We start from the raw sequence: 24,787 nt of genomic DNA, 5'->3' as shown, positions 1-24,787 counted from the left end.
CAGTTTATTTCATTGTGTTCTGGCCATGATCTGATTTTGCTTGCTGTGTGGGCAGCAGCCGAGCACAGTCCAGCTCTCTCCACTCCCAACAGCAAGCTTGTCCTGGAGAGGATTGAAATCTGAATTTTCCTCTTTTGCCTTGCACTGTTATTCAGAACAAAAGTTGCACCTCCTCCAGATCCTCGGCTGCAACCAGAAAGTTGCCTGCTGCTTCAGCCCACTCCCACCCGAGGAGGGCAGAAAGCACCTGTCAGCAGCAGAACTAACACCTCTATCTTGGTTGAATCAGGACTTCGGGTAAGGATCTCCTCAGATACAAAGAGAACACTTTGAAATCAAAAAAAAATTTTTTTAAAGAATCCAAAAGAAGGCATCTTGGTCATATATTGTGTTAAACACACAGCCACTTTGACCCAGCTTTATTTTGCATGTAGTAACTGCAGTGATGCCTCTTACAGAGCTATAAAAAGTGCTTACTGTGTTACAAGTATTTTAATGGAATATGGCATAAATTCTGCTATAACCTGAATAAATGTGTGACTTTACTTGACTCATTTGAATCCCAGCCTGACTTTGAGATGAATGTCCTATATGTTTTTTATGCCAGTTGCTACACATGAGCCTGAAGAGATCCAAAATAAATTCCTCCAATGAACATGTTTTGGAAATGTTAGATCCTTTTGTTCAGTTGCTTATAGACTGCCTGAAATCCATGGATGTCAAGGTACAGTTTTGAGCTGGCGCCTGTCCCTTCTGCTAAGAAGGGTCTAGCCCACAAATGTCATTTCACAATTGAACTGCATGGGAAGAGAAAGGCATCTAGTTTTCAAACCTGATTTCATAGGTATGCAGATAAACAAGTTGTTTGAAGACTTGATATCCTAAGGGGGAGGAGTGGTTGTTGCTGATGGAGGACTGAATGCTCTGCCCCTAGTGCTGCAGGTTCAGATATGGTCATGCTCTCCTGGAGCATGTTCATACCAGTACTCTACAGACCTCACAGACCATTTGTGAGGAGGCTTGTGAGGGTCCTGTGGCTGCTTGGAGCAGTGTTGTCATAGACATTGTTTCTCTTGATCCATCTGTAACGTCTTTATCCCCAGCATCCCAGTCAGCCTCCTTTCTGGGCAGCTTTGGGTTTGAGTGTGCCTCGGAGGGAATATGCTGACCTTGGAGTTTCCCAGGAATGGAAGGCAGACCTTGTACACCAACAGATACCTGGAGCAAGACTTTCAGATGGCCTGGGTTTCTGGCAGAGCAACTTCCAGAGCACCTCTGCTTCAGAAAGAGTTCCCACCATCTACTGAATCAGCCCTTTGTTAATGCCTTGCCCTAGGAAAATCAAAGGTGGAGAATTAGGGAGTGGAGTAGAGAGCTTTGTATTGCATACAAATGGTTTGAAAGAGCTGATTTTGCTGACTAATTCCCTTTTACCACAGTTGCAGATAGACTGGCCCTCTCTGTAGCAGTTAGAGTGAGAAAGGTGTTCTTTCAGTGTCATTATATCCACATGCTGTCGTTTGGCTCTTTCTCACAGGTGATAACTGGTGCTCTGCAGTCCTTAGTATGGATTTTAAAGTTCCCTTTGCCTTCGGTCAATCTGAATCTGGAGCCCCTAATCAAGCAGCTTTTCCTCTTGCTGAAAGAATTTGCCAAGACAGGAGTAGCCAAAGGCCAGAATTTCCACTTGGTTGTGAACTGTTTCAAAGTAAGTCAGACCCAACTCTGCTCACCTCTACTTTATGTTTAACTCTGTGGAATGAGACTTGTGCAAGTGCACATCCCTCCTGCAGCTGGCTCTGGAGAGGCAGCCTGGAGACCACAAGGTAGGGAGGAAAAAAAGGTCTTGCTGATTCTCTCCCAGGTGCAAATTTGGAGAAAGTTACCCCAACAAATGCAGAGTTTGGAGTTGAAGGAGTGTTCTAAAGAAGCCTTTTTTGTTTCTCTATCATACTATCTTGTTACTACCCTTTCTTTTGAGAGGCATCAGTTTTGTACTTGAATATCTTGCTTTTAACATAATTCATTGAAGTAGACTTTTGCAGCTGAAGGGAAGAGGGCAGTTAATAACAGTAATAACTTTTACTCTTTGAAGTGTCTTCCTGTAGATGTCTTCTGAATGCTTTGTTGAATTAATTACGACTTCATGATCATAAGGGAAAGTTAGAGTAAATAATGCTGAATTCCAGTGCCGGAAGAATTTTCCCCTCTGCCTGGCTGCATTCCTGCATGCTTATTCATGTTCATGAGCATCCCCACTCATTTCAAGGACCTGTCTGAATTCATATGTATTTGCTTCTGTTCAGTTTTTGTCCTAAAATTGCCAGCTGAAAGCAAAATGATGAAAATAGTGTTGGCTACATGTTTCAGAGCAGTAGTCTGTACTTTCAAACCAAAGTGATGTAAATGGAGTTGGGCTTTGTGCAGGCTTGCATTTTATGGCACCGCACCTGTATTGACATTGTGCAATTTGATTTTTGTAGTCTGTAACAATACTTGTGAAGAATTCAAAGAGCCACATAACAGACAAGCAGCTCCAAGTGTTGCTTGGCTTTGCTGAAGAAGACATTTATGATTCATCACGTCAAGCTACTGCCTTTGGCCTTCTCAAGGTATTTCTGTGCAGCAATTGTATAGGTTTTGCGAGCCACTGGAATGAGAGTGATTCTACTTCTTGGTGACAGCTTATAAGATCTTGTGTCACAGATGGGTCACAGAATGCCCTTAAAGGCTCTCCGTTATAGAAAAAAGCAGCAAAATTTTACTGTTTAGCTTGTTGCTGTTGAAAATTGTTTGGGTGGTGATTTTATACACATCTAGTGCCTACGAGGATGCATTTGGATCTGAGGATGTTTTTGCTAAAGAATCCACATCCCTGTTTAGCTCTGTGTCTTCCAAAAGAAATAGAACACCTTTTTAAGCCACTTTTTTTTTTCCTTTTTTAAGTCCCTCTGGCTGTGTTTGAAGATGCGAAAGACCCAGTATTAATATACTACCTGAGAAAAGTGTAGTCCCATGTTATAATACTACATCTTGTACTGTGCAACCAAAATGGCGTGACCCCAGCTGTGCTTTCATGTTTTAGGCCATTTTATCCAGGAAGCTGATTGTTCCTGATATCGATGATGTGCTGCAGAAGGTTGCCCAGCTGGCCATCACGGGCCAGAGTGAGCCCGTGCGAGTGCAGTGCAGGCAGGTTGGTAGAATAAGTCTCTCATCTTACTTTATTTACAGCAGTCTAACAGGATAGAGGGCTTGATGTGGCCATCTCAGCTCTCAGAGAGATGCGTCTTAGTCCTGCTGAATCCTCAGCCCTGTTTCCCCTTTTTACTAATCCTTATTCCCTTATTATCTGGCTGGCTTAGTTATTGTGGCAGACGCATAGCAAAAGCAGACTGCTGGCCCATAGTGAAAACCCATGGCATAGCTTCAGAGAGCTACTGGGCAGCAGTGATACTGTCCCTCCCTTGGAGGCCTTTAGGCCCATGTAATTAAGGTCTTGCCCCTTTTTGTATCCCAGCAGAAGAGAATTTGTCATTATCTGTGGTTCCTGCCCATTACTTCTTTCCTCCTTCTAGACTAAAAACAACCAAAAGACAGCATTGGTTGCTTCATTTCAGACATTGGAATATGGATGCAGCAGGGGCTGTGCTTAACTAAATGGTGCATTTCCATAGTTACAGACTTAATTTTGAAGGATGCTAATGAATCTCTGTTAACAGAAGCCTGGTCAAGTCATGATAATACTCTGGAGACTGATCTGGCAGATGTCAAGTGCCTGCAGATCCTGTTCCAGGCGTAGAGCTTGAGATCAGTTGGCCCCTTCTGGGATAGGAACTTGCACGCACAGGAGGAAGGGGTGTCTCTCCTAAACTTGCTGCTCCATCATCATATTTGCCTCATAACCTTTTTATAAGCTTTTCTTAGTGTTTCTGGTAACTCCTCTCTGTGTTTTATTCCAGATTTACTTAAAATATATTCTTGACTACCCCCTTGGTGACAAGCTGAAACCCAATTTGGAATTCATGCTCGCACAGCTGGAGTGAGTTTTTATCCCCCACATTTCTGTCAGAACAGAGCCTTGTTGCTTAAATGTGACTTTAGTGGCCTTCTGGTGTGCCAAAGGGCTGTTCATAAGGAGCAGAAGGTGTGGCTGAAGTCTTGATTTTCCTGGCTCTAAAAGTAAACTACTTTTTTTCAGAGGTGGATGTTTGGTAAATATAGCAATTTTCTGTTCCTCCATTTCACAGTTGGTTTTATTGTTTTTTATCCCTTTGCAAACAAAGGTTCTGTTGTTTGCTTAGTGGTTAACCAGTTGCACTGCTTGTGAGCTGGGTGAACTGGCGTATCCAGAAGGAATAAGGGAAAGTGTGTTTATCTGACTGCTGTCCCATGGTAGTGGCCTGACCTGCTTCAGGCCCAGTTGATATCAACTGCACCATTTCAGCAGTATGGAGAGGGCAGTGTGCCCGAAACCTCCTTCTGAGCATGATCTCTCCCTTGCTCAAAGTGACAGTAGTTGACATGTGCCTTCCAGCATCATAGCGCTGTGCTGTTGTGCTGACTCAAGTTGCCTGGAGCCCTGTTTCATCCATTTGTGTCTGCCAGAGCCTGTCCTCTGGGAGTTGGAGTTGATGAGCTCATTGCTTCCTTTCTCCTGAGTACCAGACCAGGTGTCTGGTAGTTGTTGTAGGAAGATCCCTGGCAGTTTGTGTTACTGGGCACTTGTAAGTCATTAGCAGCTTTCCATGGAATTAACCCAGCTGCAATTGTTAATTATTTCTTCACAGTTACGAGTATGAATCTGGAAGGGAGTCTGCACTGGAGATGATTGCATACCTCTTTGACATGTTCCCACAGGTAACAAGCACTCTACAGTACGAAGCATTAAGCAGTCAATTCTTGTCAGGTGTTTGCAGTAACGGCATTTTCAGAGCAGTTTATATTGGGAGCACTTGGTAGTTCATATTATCTCCTATCATGAGCAGAATGTCCACTTATCTCAAAGAACTTGGCTGTGCTCCAAAATAGAAATGACATGCTGGAGAGTCTGTAGTATTTTATTATCTAATGTGCTCAGTCTGCAAGTAAAATAGAGCTCTGTCAGCAGGAATTTGGATAAACTTTATGGTGATTTATGGTAGGAAGAAACGCAACCAGTTAAGGAAGTTGGGTATGAAAAGAAAGTGAAATTGAGAGTTTTCCCATTGTGGGCTTTTCTTAACATCCATGAGGGATGTTGTTGACTGAATTGGTATGTGATGTACCACATTTGTTTTGTTGGCCTGACTGGAAAGCAAGGGCTTTTAGGGTGGGATGGATCAAAATTAGAGCTAAAAAATTAACTGTGCATCTATGTAGGTTAACATACACAAAATGTTATGCTGACTCTGAGCTCTGCAGCTGGAGCTTGACTGAGTACATAGGAGACTCAGAGAAGTGCAATCAAGCAAGAATTTGAGAGGAAGGAAGAAAAATTCTGCACAGTCAGCTGTGCTTCTCCACCCACTGATTAGATTAAGCATCTCAGCTTGGTTCCCAACCACTCTGAAGTAGCAAAGCACTGCTATCCCTGTGTTACAGAAGGGCCTTTGAGCCTGATTGCCACAGTACTTAGGAACCTCTGCCTGTTTCAATGGGAGTTAGACGTTTAAATGCCCTTTCAGGTTTGAGACTAAGCTGTTGTCCCAGGGCCATTTTAGCAAGCCTGTGTCAGAGCAGGGATGGTGCTGCCCTGTCCTCCCTGCGTGCTCCAGCAACTGGATCATCTCCTCCTTTCTGTTCAGCTGCCTTGACATGGTCTCCCTTGGGGTTGGCACTGTTCCTGTACGCTGTGCAGTAAATACCCTGCTTTTTCCCTTTAAATGCCAGAAGCTCTTTGGAGATGTGCAGCTGACTGACAGCCTGACTGATGCTTGTTTCCTTCTAGGAGCTCCTCCACAAATACTGCGGGCTGTTTTTTCTCTCTCTTTGTATGATGATGGTAAATGATGACTCTGCCAAGTGCAAAAAGATGGCGGCTTTGACATGTAAATCTCTGCTCAGTAAGATAAACAGTGAAAAACAAGATCTGATGTTTTCACTGGTCACAGAGTGGTTTCACAGCAAGAAGGTATTTGTTGTCTTTTCATTGACTGGGTCTAGACTCTACTCATGGGCTGAGTAAGATTGTGGGCTGGTGAACTGATGGGTTCAGTTATGCCTGATTTATTAGTTTTAGGAAAAGAGAGTGGACAAGAGTCAGCCTAGAATAAAAGCTCCTTAGAGCCATGTTCACCACCATAGCACCATATGCACCATAGCAATGGCACTTGCCATTGCTGGCAAGAAGAGGAGGGAGTGATATAGCTTCATATAGCTGCATGAACATAGGGAACCGTTGCTGCTGTAGGTCAGTCTACAGACTTACCAGCTGCATTGCACTGCTTTCTTACAGTTCCTTTTTTGGGTCAGGCATTTCACCAAGGTTAGTCTTTGTTTAGGTGAAATGTTTGAGCAAATTCCTTAAAGCTTTTCTGATCCCAGTAATTGGCAGCCAGTGCTGTTTTTAGCTCAGACTTGCTTAATTCTGTTGCCAGCTGCTGGAGAGGAGCAAAGTTGAAGTCTGATAGGCTTCCCATCCTGATCTGGGTGCCTGGGTGTTTAGTTATTTTCAAATAGGCCTCAGGACCTGTTCCTCTGCAGCAGTGGAGGAAGCATTTTTCAACACTTGGTCCTTTTCATCTCTAATACATTAAGTCCTGGCTTACAGCTGTGAGCTACCTGTTGTGTTGTGAAGCACTGAAAAATGCAGAGTAGCCCACCAGAGCTCTGCGCCTGGGAATCCGGGCTAGAAATGGCCTTTCAGCATTCAATTTTAGGGTGTGTTTCTAGGGATGACTTGTGCTGCCAGGGGGTTTGTGTCCCTAGCTGGCAACATCTCCTTTACAATGGTACTCTGAAAACCAGCCTCTTGTAGGATGCTGTTGCTCCAGACAAAAGTCAGAGTTGCTCCCAGCTCCTGCACACGTGAGCTGCAAGACTTGATTATCAAGAAGAAGTAACAAGGGGTTTTTATTCTTTCTGTTGGCAGAGCTCACACAGAAGGTTGGCTGCGCAGTCTTGTGGTTTGTTTGTTGAAGTGGAGGGAGTGATGTTTGAAAGGCGGCTTGAAGCTGTCCTCACCTTGATTGAAACAGAAATCAACCCTATTAAATTTGAAAACGTAAGTCATTTTACCATGTGTGAGACTCGGGGAAAGAGAATTAAGAAAATGGAAGAAGGGAAGAATAAGCATAGGAGGGATTAAACTGTTGGACCTACTGTGCGGGACTAAGGAAGGACACAAAGCACATGCATTTGTTCTGAAAGGGACATCGCTGACCTAGAACCACGTTTCTGTCTGTAAGCCCGAACTCGATGTCACATGTCATAACACAGGGGCAAAGGAACTTTGCAGAGCCACCTGGCCTGCGCCTGCAGGTAGTCTGTGTATATATTGCTCCTTGCCCCAGCCTCTATTAAAGATCTGTGGGTGGAAAGGGTTTGTGAGACAACCCTCAAATCTGTGTGTTTGGGTTTTTTTCCTGTGTGACTTGGTGGGTTGACAGCTTGTAGCAATATGTGTGTCCAGGGAGCTTTCTCTGACTGTGTGGTCTTTCCTGCTGCAGTAGGAGAGAAGGGACTTCTGGTTTTTATTTAAAGAAAAGCAAAGTGAAGCAAAACCACCATAAAAAAGAATGGCAGGACGCGTGTGTAGTTCTGGGATGTGTTAGAGTCTCTTTAGTTGGAAAACAACCTGACTATTCAGCTGACAACAACTGGGAAATGTGACTGCTGGCAGCACACAGATTTGTGTAAGCATGGAAGGTCAGAAGTGCATCACTTGTGACTGCTTTGTTCAGTGTTATCTACAGCTTTAACTTTCAAAGAGGGTCCCTTCCTGAACTTCAGGCCGTGGTTTTGTTTTATCGAAAATCTCTTTAGTGCACATGATTAACTCAAAATAACAAGGCTGCCTCAGATTCTGCTTGGCATGTGATAATCTCAAAGGGATCCCAGTCACTGTGCCTGGGGAGTGGCCATGTATGTTACTCTTGTGCCAGGGCACCGTGCTGAACAAGAGAGAAGAGCTTTGTGGAGGCTCAGGGTATGCAGATTAGCAAGAGATGAAAATAAACTGTCTGCAGCGATGTCAAATTCAGTGTAATCACCCCCTGTGCTGTGACATGTGGATAAAGCGTTGGCTGGTTATATCAAGCCAGCTGGTGATTGCAGGCATGGGCAGGACCTGAAGGCAATTTAGTAAAATACAGTGCACATAGTGTCATCATAACAAGGGGCTTCACAGCTGACACAGGCAAATCTGAGCTCATCATGTTATATGCATTAATGTTATACTGTGTGTGTAAATTGCATGCATTTACACACCTAAGACTTTGTTACAGTAACATGCCTGTATAAACATAAAGAAGAGTGATTGTAATAATCTCCTGCAGAGGTTCAGTCTCCAGAGGAAACATTTTAATGGAGTTGCTTCCCTTCTGTTTATTATGGAAATTTGGTGGAAGCCAGTGTTCTCTTTGGAGGGTTCATCTGAGATTTATCTAGTAAGATAAATAAGTCTTATCTTCAGTTCCTCATAAGCCTCTTTCTTGACTTGCTGATTTTATTAGATAACTGAAGAGGAGGAGGAGAAGGCTGCAGATAGGCTGCTGTTCAGCTTTCTTGTGCTGGTAACAAAGCTAATCACAGAGTGCAGCTTGATTCAGTTAACCAAGAACAGTGATGTTGTGAACAATATCTGGGGTAAGTATCAAGAATTATTATGACTGTGTTAGAAGGAGGATTCTCAATATGCTGTGTGGTTGTTCGCACCCTAATATAAGCAACTGATCTCTGTCACACAAGGTTGGCATACTGCATAAATGCTAATACGTGGCAGTTACTGGGCCGCAAAAGAGCAGATGTTAATGGAAAAGGTTACAGAGTTGATGAAAACAATATGCCCTCTGTTCCAGTTGCTGGGAAGTATTTTCTGTAATCCCAAGAGCAAATAGTTGCAAATTACTGTGTGTTTGACCATAATTACATCTTCTTAGATGAAAGCTTTCAGCTCTCCTAGGAATATGAGGTTTTCCTGATGAGATCATACATACCAGCCAACAAGCATTGGCACAGGGTAATAGTGTTGTAAATGCCATGTGCCTGCTGGGACATTAGGAGCTGGAGGCCATTTGATTCAAGCAGTTTCCCTGTGAGTGAAATGCTGCAATATCCGGCTGGATCATTGGCATTTTGTTGTTGTGTTTTTAATTTGCTTCATTTTCAGTTATCAGAAAGCCTGGACCTGTCTGGTTTGCATCATAAGAGTTCGGCCTGCCAGGGGCCTTTTAGTGGGATAGGAGATACCAGTGTAACTCCTGGATTACCCAGTGATATGTGTAGTTTGGATAGAGGCAAGACAAGAGGGTGCCTCTGTCTCATCTCTTTGAAACATGCTTAGCCTCCATCCAGGAGCTGGATCTGACCAGCTGGAGCAGGGCCAGCTCACCACAGAGTCCCACAGCAGCGAATCCTGAGACATCATGGGCAGAGGAGCTGTGGCACTGAGCCCATGAGGGGACCATAGGTGCTGGCAGAACATGACTTGGCAGCCAGGAGGGGTGCAGCAGTGTGCTTTTGCACAGTGCACACTTTTCTTGCCCACAGTGGCCCTTTCCTTTCCAGCAGTAGCCCTGTCCTGGGATATTTAGAAGTGCTGTAGTGCTGTTCCAGAGTGCCTGATCATGGTGGGGACATTTGGTTACCTGTACTTTTTGCCACTCTCCGCTTTGGCTGGGCAGAAGTTCCTAGGAAGCCTTTGATTATGTTCTGAGCAGATGAGCACAATTCACTTCACCTTTTGACTGTAGCATGTGCTGTTGTAACTCTTGGAGGGACCTGGTTCTTTTTTTCCTCTTGCTGGACCAGCTCCATTGCTGAAAGAGGTTTTCTTTCCACAGGTCATGTCCAGTCTCACCTGTGGTATCCTCACAGCTGGGTCTGGCTGACAGCTACTCAGATTTTTGGTTTGTTGTTCGCGTCTCACAAGCCTGAAGATCTTGTCAGCAAGTGGAGAGAAAGAAAGGCAGGGAAGAGGAAAAAGATTTCGACAGAGCTGCCTACATCCACGTTCTTGACAGCTGAACTGGACAGAAAGGTAGTGATGTCTGTTACTCCTTTCCTGCTGCCCCTAGCTGTTCCCTGGCTGGGACCTGAGAATACCTTTAGTAGCTTGGCATGCACATTTCTCTCTTATTTGGTTCCATCTGCTGCATAATCCTGATCATTTAAAACATTTGAGCAGATGTCCCTGCTGCTGGGAGGGGACTTCTCTGGAGTCTTAGCAGCACGACGACTCCCTGTGGGGCTGTGAGGTGCAGGCAGAAATTGTGCTGAGCCTGATCCCTTTGCTTGTCCTGGGGACCACTTCAGTCACTTTGTTTTGCAAAACACCACTTTGGATTTCTCCTCCTTGCTCTCTCTCATGTAAAAATTCCCTCTCCCTTTTTGTCTCCCCAGATGAAGGAGCTCGTGTTTGCCTTCTGCCATCAGCTGCAATCCAAATTCCTGGACCAGTCTCTGGGAGAGCAGGTGAGAGTAGGAGAAGGTCTGGGGCTCTGAAAGGGGTTGGGGCAGGCCAGGGACCATGAAGGAGTTCTAGTCCAGACAGCAGTGTCACTGTCTGGTGACAGCTTGGAGCAATATACAGTGCAGGGCCGACTGTTTTGTGCTGAGGTTGTCTAAGCAGGTGCATGTCGCAGAGGTGCCAGTAAAGTCCCCCCTCACAGTATCAATCTGTCAGAGAAACTGAGTGGTGGCAGGGACAGAAAGGGGAGGCATCATGCAGGACTGGGGTCCGTTCTGTCTGGCTCTCTGTCAGGGAGCATCCGGCCCTGTGCAGCCCAGACTGGAGCAGGCTGGGCAACCAAATCCTGGAACTGGCTCCCTGCAGCCACACTGGAGTCGTGGCTGTTCTGCTGGGAGTGTTTGATCCAGCTTTATACCACTGCTTGAAGGTCTGACTCCAGTGTGAACCTGGTCAGAGATTTCCTCTGTGGAGAACCAGGGGTTGCCTGAGGTGGGGAAGAGAAAAGAAGCAGCCCTGCCTCAGGGGCATGCCAGAGCCCTAAAGGGACAGTAGTTAATGTGTTTTATGTAGTGTTATAGTGCTCATAAACACTGGGTACTGTAGGGGAAAGGGTTTTGGTATCACTGCAGTATTCATCTTCCCCAGGATCTGGGAAGAGACTCTCCCAAACTGCAAGGGAATATTGAGGTGGACTGTCCTGTTAGGAGTAATGTGCTCTGTCTCATGGGATAGGCTAAACACGTTATACCCTTCTGGGTTGGCCAGTTCCCCTTTCAGATCTAGCCTTGGCTCTTTTGTGTGCTGGTCACTGCTGGTGCTGGCACTCTGGGAAACTGTGACTGACTGCTCTGTTTTCATACTTCAGGTTATAAAGAATTTGCTGTTTGTGGCCAAAGTTATTTACTTGCTAGCCCCTGCCTCAGAAGATGACAAAGAGGCCAAAGGGGAACTGAACTGTGAAATGGAAGAGCAGGAGGCCTCTGAAGGTGAGGATGAGAGAGACCTTTCTGCTCAAGGAGAGGGAGAAAGGGAAGACACAGAAGAGAAAGGCCAGCCAGCCACGTTGCTATGGGTAATGAAGAAACTCTCCCTCATGGCAAAGCGAGAAGCAGCGTATTCCCCTAAGATCCCGTTAAAGGTAAGAACAGGGTTAGACCAAATGCATTTGATGTTGGAGGCACTTGCGCAGGAGAGCGTTGCCCTGGCTCTCTGCTCCCAGGGGACCAGCTGCAGATGGTGCTGGGAGCTGGTGCTGAAGCAAGGATTAGTATGTGCTAAGGAAGAAACAAGCATTTCAAGTTGGGATTCTTGGGAAAGGCTTGTGCCAGTCTGCTGCCAATGGTGTGGGGCTGTGAGGGGTAAGAAAGCCGATGGCACCAAGCTGAAGGGGAGGGAGTGCTGGCTGTAAAGCCCGAGGGTGTTTTGTTTATGCAAGCAGGGGAAGAGCAGTGTGGAGTTACTTGCTGGGAGAAGGGGGGAGGATGTGGGAGAGTGACAGAAAGGCACTCTGGTTCTCTGTGGTGCAGAGTTAGAGGCTGAGCTTTCATGTCTTCAGCTGCCTCCGTAGAGGACGGAGAACAAGTGTGTCTTTCGAAGTGTTAACAGCTAACATCATCCTAGTGAAATCACAGCTCATAAGTTTACAGATCCCATGGGGTTGTGTCTCATCTGAAGGCTGTACTTGGCAGCAGTAAGACCTTGTAAAAGCAGTGAGTTTCTGACTAGTGCATCTGAAACAACTCCCTGTACGTTGAACAGTGATGCATGGTGCTGTCATAACAGTTCAGGTTAGGCAGTTTCCTCCCTACCTCCCTTCCCTCATTGTGCCATATGCTCATTTTCAGAGAAGTTGCGTCTTTAAGTTCTTGGGAGCAATCTCAGTGGATCTGGGAAAAGACAGAATCAAGCCGTACCTTCCAACAATTCTCACACCTCTGTACAGGGAACTGAACAGCACCTATGCAGAGCAAGGTAAGTGATTTCCTTCGCAAAGATTAGCAGAGAGGAAGGTGTGTCAGTTCTGTGCCTCAGCGCAAACTTCATTCCTTTTGTCTGTTGATGCATGGATGTCATCACTGAGTGAATTTCAGCTACCTGCAGTCTAACCAAAGTAGCAAAGGAGAGAGAGTGTATGACAGCTGAAGCAAAGATTTATGTGGTCACAGAGAAAAAGAGAGAAATGAAGTTAGGCAGGCTCCTGCATGTAAGTGGGTAAAACTTGAATATGCGATATAGTGGAGAAAGCGTATGGTGGCAAGACCAAGGCCTTACTGAGCAGAGGAATAGACTGCAGATCTTAGGGAAGCCAGAACAAGACTTACCAAGTCAGTCTTCTTTTAATTGTCCTGTGAGGATTGGAGGCAGAAAAAGCCATGCCCAATGATTAAAAGCGTGTTTCTGTTTTAAACAGAGTGATTTTCTTATGGCAGCATGTGTTGCTGTAGAGCATGGGACTGTACGAGTTGCAATTGCTACTTTGATGGTGGTTGCTTGATGTTTTTTCCCCAGGCTTCTCCTTATGAAGTAGAAAATCCTGAAAATGAAGTTTAGTGTGTGTCATGTACTCACAATCCTGAGAGTGTGGCAGCCAGATCTCACCTGCGTGACTGTAAGACAGCAAACCTTGGAGCTAGGGGAGGAGAGCTGCCCACTACAGGAATGTGGCAGGCTGTATGCACAGGAAGGCTGTATGCACAGGCAGGCTTATACCCTATGTGTGCAGAGAACTTCTCACTGCTTCCTGAATGAGTCCAGGTCATTCTCCCACTAGATACTACCTGTGCAAAAACACTTGTTTTTCTTTGGAGATCCATGTTTGTGTAAAAATCTGAAGGAAACCTGTGTGCATGCACTGTGGAAAATGAACAGTAAAGACTGCAGAAAGACCTTAGGACCTAACTGCTGGGCAGTAAACTGGCAGATAATATGCCTTGTGTGATCTGTATGAAGTGATGCCTGGTGGGGAAAAACAAAAACAAATTTCCTATTTAACACGATGAATTCTTAAGAGCAAGACTTTGGTGTTCTGATAGTTCATGAAAATGTGGTCAGTCAAGAAGCAAATCCAGTGTTAGGAAAAGAACAGAGGACAAAACAAAACAGTCATATCACTCTGTAAATCCATAGTTTGAATATGCCTTGAAAATACAGTGTGCAGCACTGTGTCCTACATCCTAGAAAGGATACGGAAGACATGGAAAAATCTGGAGAAGAGCAGTAACAGTGCTCTGGAGTAGCTTCCATATAAGAACAGTTGAGTTGGCTAGTATGTTTTTGCTAGGAAAATAAGAGACTTGGAGGAGATAGGATAGAGATTGACAAATCTATGAGTGCAAAAAGATCAACTTGCTTTTGTTCTCTCTGGCACCGCAAGAGCTAGGGGCCATCAAATGATGGTTCAAAATAAATGCAGAGGTGTTTTTTCCCACATGATGGGAGTAGACCCAGAGAACTTGTTACTGGAGGATGTTGTGGAGACAGGTAGCTTACACAAGCTTCAGGGAAGACTCTACAAGCGGGATCTGTTGGAAGACTGAGGGAAACATGTTTGCTCTGCTCTTTTTCCCAGGGTACCTGCTTATAGCTATTTCTTTCCAATATCGTGTGTGTGCATGTGTGTGTGTGATTGCAGTTAGTATGTTGCAGTTAGTGATCCCAAACATTAAGCCAGCCCTTTATAACAAGGTCAAGCAATTATTTAAGTTGCATAAAATTGGACAAAGAGTTAGAGTTGACAAGGTGCTTTGAACTGGAATTATTTCTGTTTCCAGCAAAGCCTGCTCTGAAGAGCCACGGTGGCTCTATATGACAAGCCACCTGTAAAAAGCTCTGGGATGCCATTATCTTTCTGAAAAAGCTTTTGCGTCTCAGAAACATTATTTTTGGTTTGCCTGTGTGAAGCAGCACTTACAGTCCTCTGGGAAAGCTGGTGAAGAGTCAGCAGGTTTCACAAGCATTTTTGCTCTGGTCTTGTCAGAGGGTACTGGGCAAAATGAATCGGTACAGCCACTGTTTTGTAAAGAAGGGGTAATCTTTACTGGATTCTCAGCTTTCATTCCATAGTCTGAAAAGATCAAGCAAGTTAACTTTGTTTTATTAGATCCAACGCTGAAGAGCCTTTCCAAAGAAATTATAGAGCTGCTCAAGAAATTGGTTGGACTGGAGGCTTTTTCAGTTGCCTTTTCTTCTGTGCAGAAACAGGCCAATCAGAAAAGAGCTATCAGGAAAAAGCAAAGGGCTTTGCAGGTAAGAGTTTATTCCAATTTCCCTTTTGGGGAAAAAGTAGGTTTTTTTAAATGCTTTACAGATGACCAGGAAGGTAAGTTTGAGGAAGATCTTTCTCCTGAATTGGGATAGTTTCAGTTCAGAAACTTAACAAGAAACTGTTTAAGATCAGACTCTCAGGCAAGACTCACAGTGATGCTGTGCTCCTCAGTTTACAGGGACAGTTGTAGATTCTAACTAAACATACAAATGTACTGTTTCTCATTAGGTTGTAGCAAATCCTGACATTGCTGCAAGGAGGAAGCTGAAGAGACATAAGAATAAAGCAGAAACCAAGAAGAGAAAAATAGAATTCCTGCGCCCTAGCTACAAGGCTAAGAAACCTAGAAGTCATGCACTGAAAGATTTAGCAATGGTGGAATGAAAAGGCTTTTACCTCCTGGAGGATAATTTTATAAAAAGAAACTTCCAGCTAGGGAACTAATGATTGTTGAAAAGAAATTATTTACATATCTTAATTTATTTATTTGTATTTCTTCATGTCCTCTTTTTCATCTGGGATCTTAAATAAAAGCTTGTCAGTTTTTTCTAAACCTTGTATATTTAGTCTGTGTTAAGACCATGTACAGTTGAATAGACAACTACCATGATTTTTTTTATATTAAATATTACTTCATTTTTGAAAGTTGCGATTATGCGATTACTGCCTGCATGCCCGTGAACATCTTAGTTCCTGGAAAGAACAGTCTGCCTCCCTATCTTGAGTTGTCTTTCAGTCCCTACAGCTGTTGAGAGTAAACTACCTGTCACTTCTGGATAAGCTTAGAGTATAGAAATAATAGCTCATGAAAAGTGGAGGTTGAATTCAAATACCCACCCTGGCACATCAGGGCAGAAAACTTTTTTTTCTTCTTTCAGAAGTAAATGCTACTTTAACAGCTACAGGTACAGTGTATATCCCAGGTGCTGTAATTTATTCAAACAGCATTAGCTGCACTGAGATATTCTGAAGCCATCATAGCATCAGCTAAAGGAAACTTCCCCCTTCACTGTCATAAGTAAATAATCTTTTTAAAAATAACCTCTTTAAATGTTCAGCTACACCATTGTTAGAAGAGGTATCAGTTGGACTTCAGTCAGCTTCTGTAAGCAAGCAGCCTGTACCAAGCACCACACCTGTAATTTCACTATGAACTGCAGAAATCAGGCTGGACAGCTGACAGTTCCAAATTTTATTAGTGTTTTAATTACATGAATAAGTAGCCACTCAAAACCACCGATGGAGGAAAAAAAATAAAAACTTTCCCACCCAATAAGACTTTCATACAAATTAACATAAGTACATACTTAAACACAAAGAAAGAAATGGAGTATCTTAATGTACACAGACATTCACTTGGTTCGGTTTTATAATTCAAGAGAGGCATCCACTTTACAGGAGTCATTTTCAATCATCTGTTCTATTTACAAGTATTTGTGGCCTAAAAATACTTGACTGCAGAAAGAGGGATGCTGGATATAGTCAAAGCTTCTTTGCTATAGTCAGCTTTGTATTACTGCCTACTCTTCAAGGTCTCCACCAACCTAGGAAAAAGGTTAAGTCAGTTTACTTGAAAAGTCAGTTCAAATATGTTGAGACATCTTTCTTTAGTACATTATATATAGGAGTAAACTACTCTCTCTTTAGACTTCTGTTTTATTTGGTTAAGATTACTACCCGGAGCAATATGGACCGAGCTAGATGCAGTGTGAATGGGCAAGTCCTAAAATGCCTACACCTCACTTCACTTAACTTATACTCTTGCTCATCCTTTTGTCCTCAGTAGATACCAATGAAGCTAGCATAATTTAGACTGTTACTTACCATTCCATTGCTTCATCAAGCCCAGTGCCTTTAGTTGCAGAGGTTTTGAATATCTGCCATTTTCGGTCCTTCAAAGCTGGTAAGCCAAGTGCATTTGCCATTTCTGTGGGAGTCATGGCCTGTTCCATATCCTGCTTGTTTGCAAACACCACTAAAATGGCTTTCTTCAACTCTTCCTCCTAAGGGGGAAATCATGCAAGTTGTTGGAGAGATTTTTACAGAATTTATTTACGCAGAGAAAACCCCATACAATGAAAAGAAATTTCAGCAACAAATCTAATGATTTTTCAGTCTGCTGATTTTTTTGCTTTAGAAAATTCTTCAAACTCTTGATTCTATTTCCGCCTAGCATGATATCACATTTCAAAACAAGGCTGGTTTACTGAGTATTGTTATATAATTAAACAAGCTTATTGATAATTGGATTTAACAAGGCATATCAAAAAGTTTGCAGGAATTTGGGGAAAAAAAAAAAAGTAGTTTTACTTCTTTAACTCATGCCTTCTTCCCCTTACTCATGTTACTCTGTTCTGCATACGTTCTTCAGTTTCAATGCATAGTAGTAGGATACCCCTCCCTGTAACCCTGATTTTGCCACCACTGAAGTTTGGACAGCAGTCGTAGCAGACAGGCAAGTTTTCATGTGACCAAAAGGCTGAATGTAACTAACGGACCAGATGATAGATAATACCATATAAAACTTTTAACTTAAAAAATCTGCAATGTATTTAGTGCTTTTCAGTCAGATGTGTTGCAAGGGCCTATTCTGGGAACTGAAAAATCAAGTTTCACATTAGCTCCAGAAAAGGTTTGTAATTTCTCAATTTCCATTTTACTGATACAAACATCACCCTTGTTTTCTTACCTCCAACATAGCAACAAGTTCTGATTTTGAAATGCCAATTCTGTCTCGATCACAGCTGTCTACTACATAAATGACTGCATCTGTATTTGAATAGTAACACCGCCAATAGGGCCTGCAGAAGAAAAATAATTCTGCTCAAATAACTGCAGTTTGAACAGTGCTTTTTTAGCCAGATAATGAACAACAAATTACTTGGAGAAAGCAGAAACTGTCTCTGGGGTGAAAGGCCCAAGGGAGCAACTAGAAGGTGTATTCAAAAGGTTACAAAAAGGAACAGACAGTACAAATACTACTTCTCAACAACAAAAAAAGATAAGCCCTGAGAACAGGGAAGGGGCAGAACTGCTGGGGACAGATTTATTTGAGGAATCAGTTTGCAGGGCATCAGCTCAAAACCTCTGAAGGACAGGGCAGCAGAGGAAGTTTGTAAACACAAACTTTTTGCAAATAGTTATATTAGATTAGCTTTTGTAAAACAAGCTGTATTAAAATTATCATTTGCCATAGTTACCATTATGGGCACCTAAGAAGGCTAAACTAAGAGAAATCTTTTAAATTACTAATTTGTACAGGTAGGTCAGGTAATTAACAATGATCACAACAAACCATCCTTTTCAGAATTACTTTACTGAGGCTAAAAAGGGAAGGAAAGTGGCATTGCACTTTACCAACTGGTGTTCAAAAAGGAATCTTGAGAAAACCATAAAAGGGTCCTAAAGAGATCACTAAAATTATGCAAGTATAATCAGTCACTACAAAAGTTGTATAGTTCACTACTCAGAAAAGAATTGTTATTTATACCTAAATTTAATTTTTTTTTAATCTTAGCATTCTTAAAAAATGTGAATATTTAAAATTGGGGGGGGTTATATCACTGACTTCCTACCTTCTCCGAATGCTGCCCAATTACATACAAACTACACAAATAAACTGATTTTTTAAAACAAAACTGTTTACAAGTGAAAATATTCACTTGTTTTTTTTCCAATATGTTGTCCAAAACAGAGGTTGCATTAACTGAATTCTGCCAGATTAAAACTTATGGAACCAATTTTCAGAAGTGCCAGCTATTAAGAATTTCAAGACCTCAGCATTTTTTAGAGAAATTTAATTATAAATGTATTTCTTAAAATGAAAAGTTATTACCTTATACTTGTCTGTCCTCCCAAGTCCCAAACTTGAAATTTCAGATTCTTGTATGTCACTGTCTCAACGTTGAAGCCAATTGCTGAAACAAAGTGAAGCAATTTCACTCTTGTCTTCTTTATTTTTATGATGAACATTGCAGCACTTTTTTAGTTTAAAATTTTCAAGCCTGAAAATTTTCAGTAGCTACATAATTAAGTCTATGATGTCCCTTGAGAAGTTACCCCAACAAACTCAAAATAATGCATTACCCTTTGAACAATAAATAGACATTTAACAAATACAAAGGTTACAAATGAAGCATGAACAGAAGTTTGTGAAAGCACCAACAGAAACAGAACAACAGTTAAAAGAATTTCCTGTTTTAATAACCAAGTACATAACTGACAGTAGTAAAATACTAGAGGATGTGTTCTTTACGTTAAGACCAGAAGACCTACATTCTCATAAGACCGCCACAACATCTCAGCAGATCTCCTACTGTGACATATGGAAGATGGCAACAAGGTTAGGGCACATCACATATGCCATTCCTTTTCCTGTCAACTCGAAGAAACACAAAATGAAGAAGCAAATAATGGAAGGAACCCAAGAGACATGACGAGGACTTGACAGCCAGCATCCCCTACCCTTTGTGTTACACAGAGTGATCCTGGCAAGATCCCTTTGGCACATGCATCTTGGTGTTTGTAATATATGGATATGACTCCATGACTGTTAAGACAAGCAGTGAAATCTGTGTTTTGGGTTTTTTTTAATGAGTATCATCTTCTCACATCTCACATCATTGAGTTTTGTTACACTAACTTTCTACATCATCTAAAGTTAACCATCCCCATTTCTTCTTTTCTGTGTAAAAAAAGAAGTGTTTACATAACAAACTTAAGACACACAGAATCACTATTTCTTTGTCAAAAATAAGAACTTAAAAGGTATGAAACTGGGTTCAATAAGGACCTCTAAAATTCACATTAGAGCTATGTTTGGAGACAAAGACTTTGATAGTCAATAATTACCATTTACTGAATGTTCACCTCTCAACAGAAACCTACCACACCATGGTAACAAACTTAAGGTCAAATACTTTGTGATCAACAGGGTAGCATAAAATATTGCTTTCTGTACTGCTTCTATAGCACACTAATACTGTTATGCAAAAAAGCCCTTAAATACAACAGTGCAAGGCTCCAACAGCATACGGTCCTTTTGTTTCTGAAGTAAGCATGGAGCAAGTACAGTTGACAAGCCTGCACATCAGAGTTACAGTCAAATTAGCTATTTTTAACAACGGATCGATCACTTACTCGGAATGGTAGTAACAACTTCTCCAACTTGTAATCTATACAGAATGGTGGTTTTTCCTGCTCCATCCAATCCCAGGATGAGAATCCTCATCTCTCGAGTTCCAAACAAACTGGAAAAGATGGTGGAAAAAAAGCCCCCTACAAAAAACAGAAGAGAAAGATATTTCAATGTAAACTAGCAATACAGAGTATGTAAAGACAGACAGACCTGTAAAGACAGACCTGGTATCTTACTGAACAGCAACATATTTCTTTTTTTCAGTGAAAACAGACTGGCTCAGGTTGTTGCTTAGATGTGTGTGCTGAACCACACTATATTTTCCTCTTTTTATACCACTATTTTATCCTAGATTTACCCAGAAAAATCAAGTTGCAGCAGCAGCAAGCTTCCTCTTTGCGGTTAGGATTTTTTCCTTTGATCTCATTTGCCAAAATCTGAGTCAACTTATTTTTTGCTTTTATTGGCCTCTATCTTTTCAATGCATGAGACTGTACAAAGACACTCTTAGGCCTGAAAGAATTCTCTCTGAAGATTATGGTCTCCCTCAGCACCATCCACTTACTTACTTACATTTTCTTAAAATGAAGCACAAACCAGTATGTACATGTTGCAGTCCATTAAAAACTATGCAGTTGCACTAAATCACTAAGTAACTTACTTAATGCTACGGAGAAGTCTAGGAGCTGACCTAGGATCCCTTTGTTCAAAATTGTTTTCCCCCAACATCTCATTTATGTAATAGTACCTGTGGCCAGACACCAATCTGACCTCCGCCTATTAAAGGTATAAGCAGAGAAACAATACTAACATTCTCAGTCAGTAATGATGAAACTTTTTTTCCAATATTTTATAAAAGATGTATCTAGTGCTAAATAATAATTTTGTATATCCACCTGAGCTCTGAAAAAGGCAATGAAATACCAAACAAGCTAGGATCATGCTTTGATAAATATATCAAAGGTGAGACAAATTTGCAACCAAAATATTATTCAAATAGCTTTTTGATAAAAACTATTCACTGTGTTTGCCTTTCTAGGTAACTAACTGTGATGCCTTTCTGGGGAGAGGAGGGAAAAGACAGCTGTGTGTTTATGCATAAGAAGGAATGCAAACTGATATCAGGTTGCTTTATTTTTTCTAAGCCCATCCCATCACAGAAACCATGCATACTACTGACTTATAAAATCAAGACAAGATTATCAACGACCATCTGTTACATGTTTGCACAGTGCTAGTCAAGGCACTGTTTATTGTACAATAGGCAAATAGCCTTAACAGAAGTGAAGCATAAACACAATTCAAAGGCAAAGCTGCAAAAGGTATTTCGACAGAAACATTTCACATAGGAAGCAAATATGCAAGCCACGAAAGCCTAAGAGAAGATGGCTCCTTCCTCTCAAACAGTCAATAATTTTGGTTAAGGCCAGACTTCCTTCATTTCCTCTTTTTATATTGATATGCTTTTCTCACACTAAAATACTGTGCAAATATGACCTTTAATAGAATTGGTTTATGTTAATCATTTAACTTCTAGATTTAGGTGCTATTACTAGTCCCTCTATTTTATCTACTACTATATATATAAAAAAACCCACCGTTTTCATAATTAATTCCTTATTAACAATCCACTGCATACTCACACCAGTTTCATTGAGACAATTATAAGAATAGTAGACACACAGAGTCTAAATTTCAGGAAAACAAAAGTGTTATGATCTTTGACTAAAGATGTTTGTGATATTTTGCTCCTGTGATTCGTCCTTGGAAATGTGGTAATAAGCCACTGCAAAGCGTCCCCGAAAGGAAAACCACCCAAGCGCTAGAAACACGACTGCCAACACCGACCAGCCTGGCAGCCTGCGGTCTGTATCACGGTTTCACGTTTTGAGCCCTTCCCGGGCGCCCCCGGCCCCTCCCGCCTCCACAGGCCGTTGGGGGGGGGGGAAAGGGGGGGCCCTCGCGCCGCTCCAACGGCTGCCGCCCCCGCCGCCTGGCGCCAGCCCGCCCACTCCTTACCCATGTCGAGCCGCCACGCCGCGCCGCAGCCGCCCCGTCCCGTCCCGCTGGCCCTGTCGCCGCCGCCGCCGCCGCTCGCAGCCTCCACGTCGAGCGCCGCGGCGAGTAAACGAGGCGCGCCCTCCCCCACCAGCGCCGTTTCGACACGGAGCCGGGACGGCACCCGCCTTCCTTCAGCCAGGAGGGGCTGGGCTGGGCGCGGGGCTTCCCTAGCCCTCCCTGTTAATTTGCAGCAGAAGGGAAGGAGAAAGGGACGGGTTTTTTGTTTTTAAAGCACACTGGAGTGAAACGCGACGAATCTGCGGCGCGGAACTCGGGGCGCTGCGGAGGGTGTGGGGCCAGCGGCGGGGCCTCGCGCCCGCCTGAGGCGGTGCCGCCGCGGCCTGGCGGGAGGGGGCGGCCCTGCTCAACTCCGGCTTCAAGCACAAAATTACCTATCTAACTGAAACGTGACTGCTGCTTACCTCGAGCATTAAATTCCTCCTCCCTCCGTCACGCGAGCTTAAACAGCCCCAAATAAAAACAGATTTTAAACCCCATTCAGGTATTTAAAAATAATAAAAAAAGGGTGCTAGTATATTTTTAAGATGTGTCAATGATCACCACCTGGAATATATAAGAACTGCAGAGAATAAATACAAATACGCGTTGCAGAGAGGAAGAAGGGGGCCAGGTCCTCTAGTAACACTTGCATGCACCATGATCTGGACAAAGTAAAACACCATTTCCTACAAAGCAGCCCTATAATACGCATATAACTCCCACACTGTGAACTTTAAATAAGGTTCCCTTTTGTACAAACATTTCTAGTTTAACATTTCTTTATTGTATTACTATCTTCCATAGGTAGCCAGGTGCATCACAACTGATGACCACATCATAAATAGCTGATCCACGGCCAAATGAGTAAAAACGTGTCTGCTTTGTTCTCCTTGACTATAAGGGGAGAATAATAGTTGCAGTTATTACATGCCATTAAATACTCGAAGGCTATAGCCTATCACAGTATAAAATCACAGTAAAAATGCTACAGATTACAAAATACACTATACCAAGAGAGTAAATGGAGTTCGTTATGTTACAGCACCTATGTTCTTGGTTGTGTCGTAGAGCGGTTTCACTTTCGACATCTGGAATATTCAGAGTTCTCAGCAATCGGGAACGATTTCCGAAAGGTAAAAATGGTGTCCGTTTAGGAGGAAAAACTACCATACTAAAATTCTCCAAAACATAGTAAAGTGTTCTGAGCCAGCAGAATTCCAAAATTACATTCTTCTTTTTAATAAGAAACTCTGTACATCATTTCCTGATTTTCACTGAGATGGTGGAGAAATAAGAAAACTGTTGAGAATCAACAGACAGAATCTGACCACATGAACTATTAATATCTAGCTATTCTGATGGAATAGCTGACAAACCATCATCTGATAGCAGGGCTATAATCATCCCAGCAAAAAGGAAATTTGTAATTCATATGCACAAATTAATTACACGAAAGAGTATAAAATCATTAAAAATAGGAAATACTAAGTAATGAAAATTCAGGAGAGACAGAATTTACAAGGCACACATGGAGTGAGGTTTTAAGAACAGATAGTGTAATAAGAGTGAAATCCAACAAATTGCATGTTACAGAAGCAGTGGTTACACTATTCTCTTTACCTAAGAGCAAATGAGGTATCAAAGTCTCTTATGAGAGTATCCTGTAACTACAGAACCAACCTGCCACTCAAGCATGTTGACTCTCTTCTCGTGCATTTTGTTCTGTCTTGATACTCCCATTCCGGCAAAAATAGCACAGAGAAAATTTACTCCCCTGAGATACAAGAATCAACCTAGTCTAGTCCAAATGCTTCCCAGCCTAGGGCAGCCACCTTCCATGCCTTCCCCCCTTTTTTTTTCCATATCTAGAATTGTACAAAGGGAGGAAGCTTGTACATAGAAAAAAGGTGGAGTAAGGGGGAGAAGAAACAAGTAGTTCACAAGGCAAAATTATATCCTTTCATACAGAATCCTGTCTGGAAGTGCTGAGACTTGAAACACGTTTTCATTACATCTGTGTGTGAAGCACGAAGGGCATGAACAGACCCAGACCTTTTTAGTTTTCTTTGAAAACATCCATAGATGTAATGTTATCACAGTTGCAGAACTTCTTTCCTTTGTCTCCTTTATGTGCTCTGTTAGAATTCTTTCTTGCATGAAGTTTTACATTAATCATAACACATTTTAAAAGATTTCTTTATTTTTACTGTCAAGTTGGGAGCAGTAGGAAAGAATACACAAAACTGATTCACTGGAGGTAAGAAAAATAAAAGGTAACAAAATATTTTTGGACATTATTTAGAAAATGTATGTTCTAGAAAATCCAATGATCTGGAAAGCCTGCCCCTGTGCATTGCTTCAAGGGGCAAGCAACACATTTAAGAATCATTTAGGTCCTTGATATCCTTAGGAGACCACGGATACGTCTAACAAGAGCTTGAATAAAGGTGTAGCGTGACCGAACCTTAGAATATAACCCTTCAATATCCAGGAGCTTCTTCTGCAGAGATTCACCAAAACTGTTGGTGGCTTCAATCTGAAGCTGAGAAACAGAGATTTGTTGCAGTCAACAATACAGAATTCTAAAATGCTTCTAAAATGTCCTCTTATCCATCATCAGCTACCCGTCAACCCCTTTACCTTGCGTTATTCTTTCAACCACTTTCAAAAGCAAATATTTATTAGGGGAAACAGAAAAAACATTACTTGCATT

At 42.4% G+C, this 24,787-nt stretch overlaps 3 protein-coding genes across 5 annotated transcripts in view; 1 reads left to right on the top strand and 2 right to left on the bottom strand.

Annotated features, from left to right (window-relative positions):
* Positions 1-16,003, top strand: part of UTP20 (UTP20, small subunit processome component) — a 67,508-nt gene extending 51,505 nt beyond the window's left edge. Inside the window, exons 47-62 of one of the 2 annotated variants that reach the window (XM_026076131.1) lie at positions 156-297; positions 608-724; positions 1,538-1,708; positions 2,484-2,612; positions 3,086-3,196; positions 3,963-4,042; positions 4,791-4,860; positions 5,930-6,112; positions 7,073-7,204; positions 8,655-8,787; positions 9,984-10,180; positions 10,543-10,614; positions 11,478-11,750; positions 12,457-12,583; positions 14,712-14,857; positions 15,105-16,003. In XM_026076131.1, the coding sequence (XP_025931916.1) occupies positions 156-297; positions 608-724; positions 1,538-1,708; positions 2,484-2,612; positions 3,086-3,196; positions 3,963-4,042; positions 4,791-4,860; positions 5,930-6,112; positions 7,073-7,204; positions 8,655-8,787; positions 9,984-10,180; positions 10,543-10,614; positions 11,478-11,750; positions 12,457-12,583; positions 14,712-14,857; positions 15,105-15,260 (2,239 nt within the window). In that variant the 3' untranslated portion in view covers positions 15,261-16,003. Of the gene's footprint in view, positions 1-155; positions 298-607; positions 725-1,537; positions 1,709-2,483; positions 2,613-3,085; positions 3,197-3,962; positions 4,043-4,790; positions 4,861-5,929; positions 6,113-7,072; positions 7,205-8,654; positions 8,788-9,983; positions 10,181-10,542; positions 10,615-11,477; positions 11,751-12,456; positions 12,584-14,711; positions 14,858-15,104 lie in introns of those variants that run through there. The other variant, XR_003255243.1, reaches the window with a different exon arrangement.
* Positions 16,004-16,051: 48 nt separating this feature from the next.
* ARL1 (ADP ribosylation factor like GTPase 1) lies at positions 16,052-24,464 on the bottom strand. Of its 2 annotated transcripts, none has more exons than XM_026076133.1 (6): positions 23,120-24,464; positions 20,016-20,153; positions 18,712-18,793; positions 17,566-17,677; positions 16,701-16,879; positions 16,052-16,420 (listed from the first exon to the last, which is right to left on the bottom strand). In XM_026076133.1, exons 1-6 carry the CDS (start codon positions 23,160-23,162, stop codon positions 16,390-16,392), a joined length of 585 nt encoding a protein of 194 aa, XP_025931918.1. In that variant the 5' UTR covers positions 23,163-24,464; the 3' UTR covers positions 16,052-16,389. The 2 variants fall into 2 exon arrangements, with proteins under 2 accessions (XP_025931918.1, XP_025931919.1); XM_026076134.1 differs by lacking the exon at positions 23,120-24,464 and adding an exon at positions 22,033-22,109.
* NUP205 (nucleoporin 205) overlaps positions 24,253-24,787 on the bottom strand; it is a 55,513-nt gene continuing 54,978 nt past the window's right edge. The window contains exon 43 of the mRNA XM_026076132.1: positions 24,253-24,616. Within this exon, the coding sequence (XP_025931917.1) occupies positions 24,464-24,616 (153 nt within the window). The 3' untranslated portion in view covers positions 24,253-24,463. The remainder of the gene's footprint in view (positions 24,617-24,787) is intronic.

This window comes from Apteryx rowi, unplaced genomic scaffold (genome assembly GCF_003343035.1).
Source record: "Apteryx rowi isolate R43461 unplaced genomic scaffold, aptRow1 scaffold_426, whole genome shotgun sequence".
Lineage (NCBI taxonomy): Eukaryota > Metazoa > Chordata > Aves > Apterygiformes > Apterygidae > Apteryx > Apteryx rowi.
The sequence above is the reverse complement of the archived record's forward strand: the minus strand, read 5'-3'. Positions and strand labels throughout refer to the sequence as shown.

What these genes read in the sequence shown, in the direction of transcription:
- ARL1 (XM_026076133.1), bottom strand. Translation starts at nt 23,162, where the DNA reads ATGTCGAAAGTGAAACCGCTCTACGACACAACCAAGAACATAG. An exon ending in CGACACAACCAAGAACATAG is followed by an intron (nt 20,154 to 23,119) that starts GTGCTGTAACAT and finishes TGTTTTTTGTAG; the next exon opens with GGGGCTTTTTTTCCACCATC. An exon ending in GGAGGACAGACAAGTATAAG is followed by an intron (nt 17,678 to 18,711) that starts GTAATAACTTTT and finishes TTTCTTCTGCAG; the next exon opens with GCCCTATTGGCGGTGTTACT.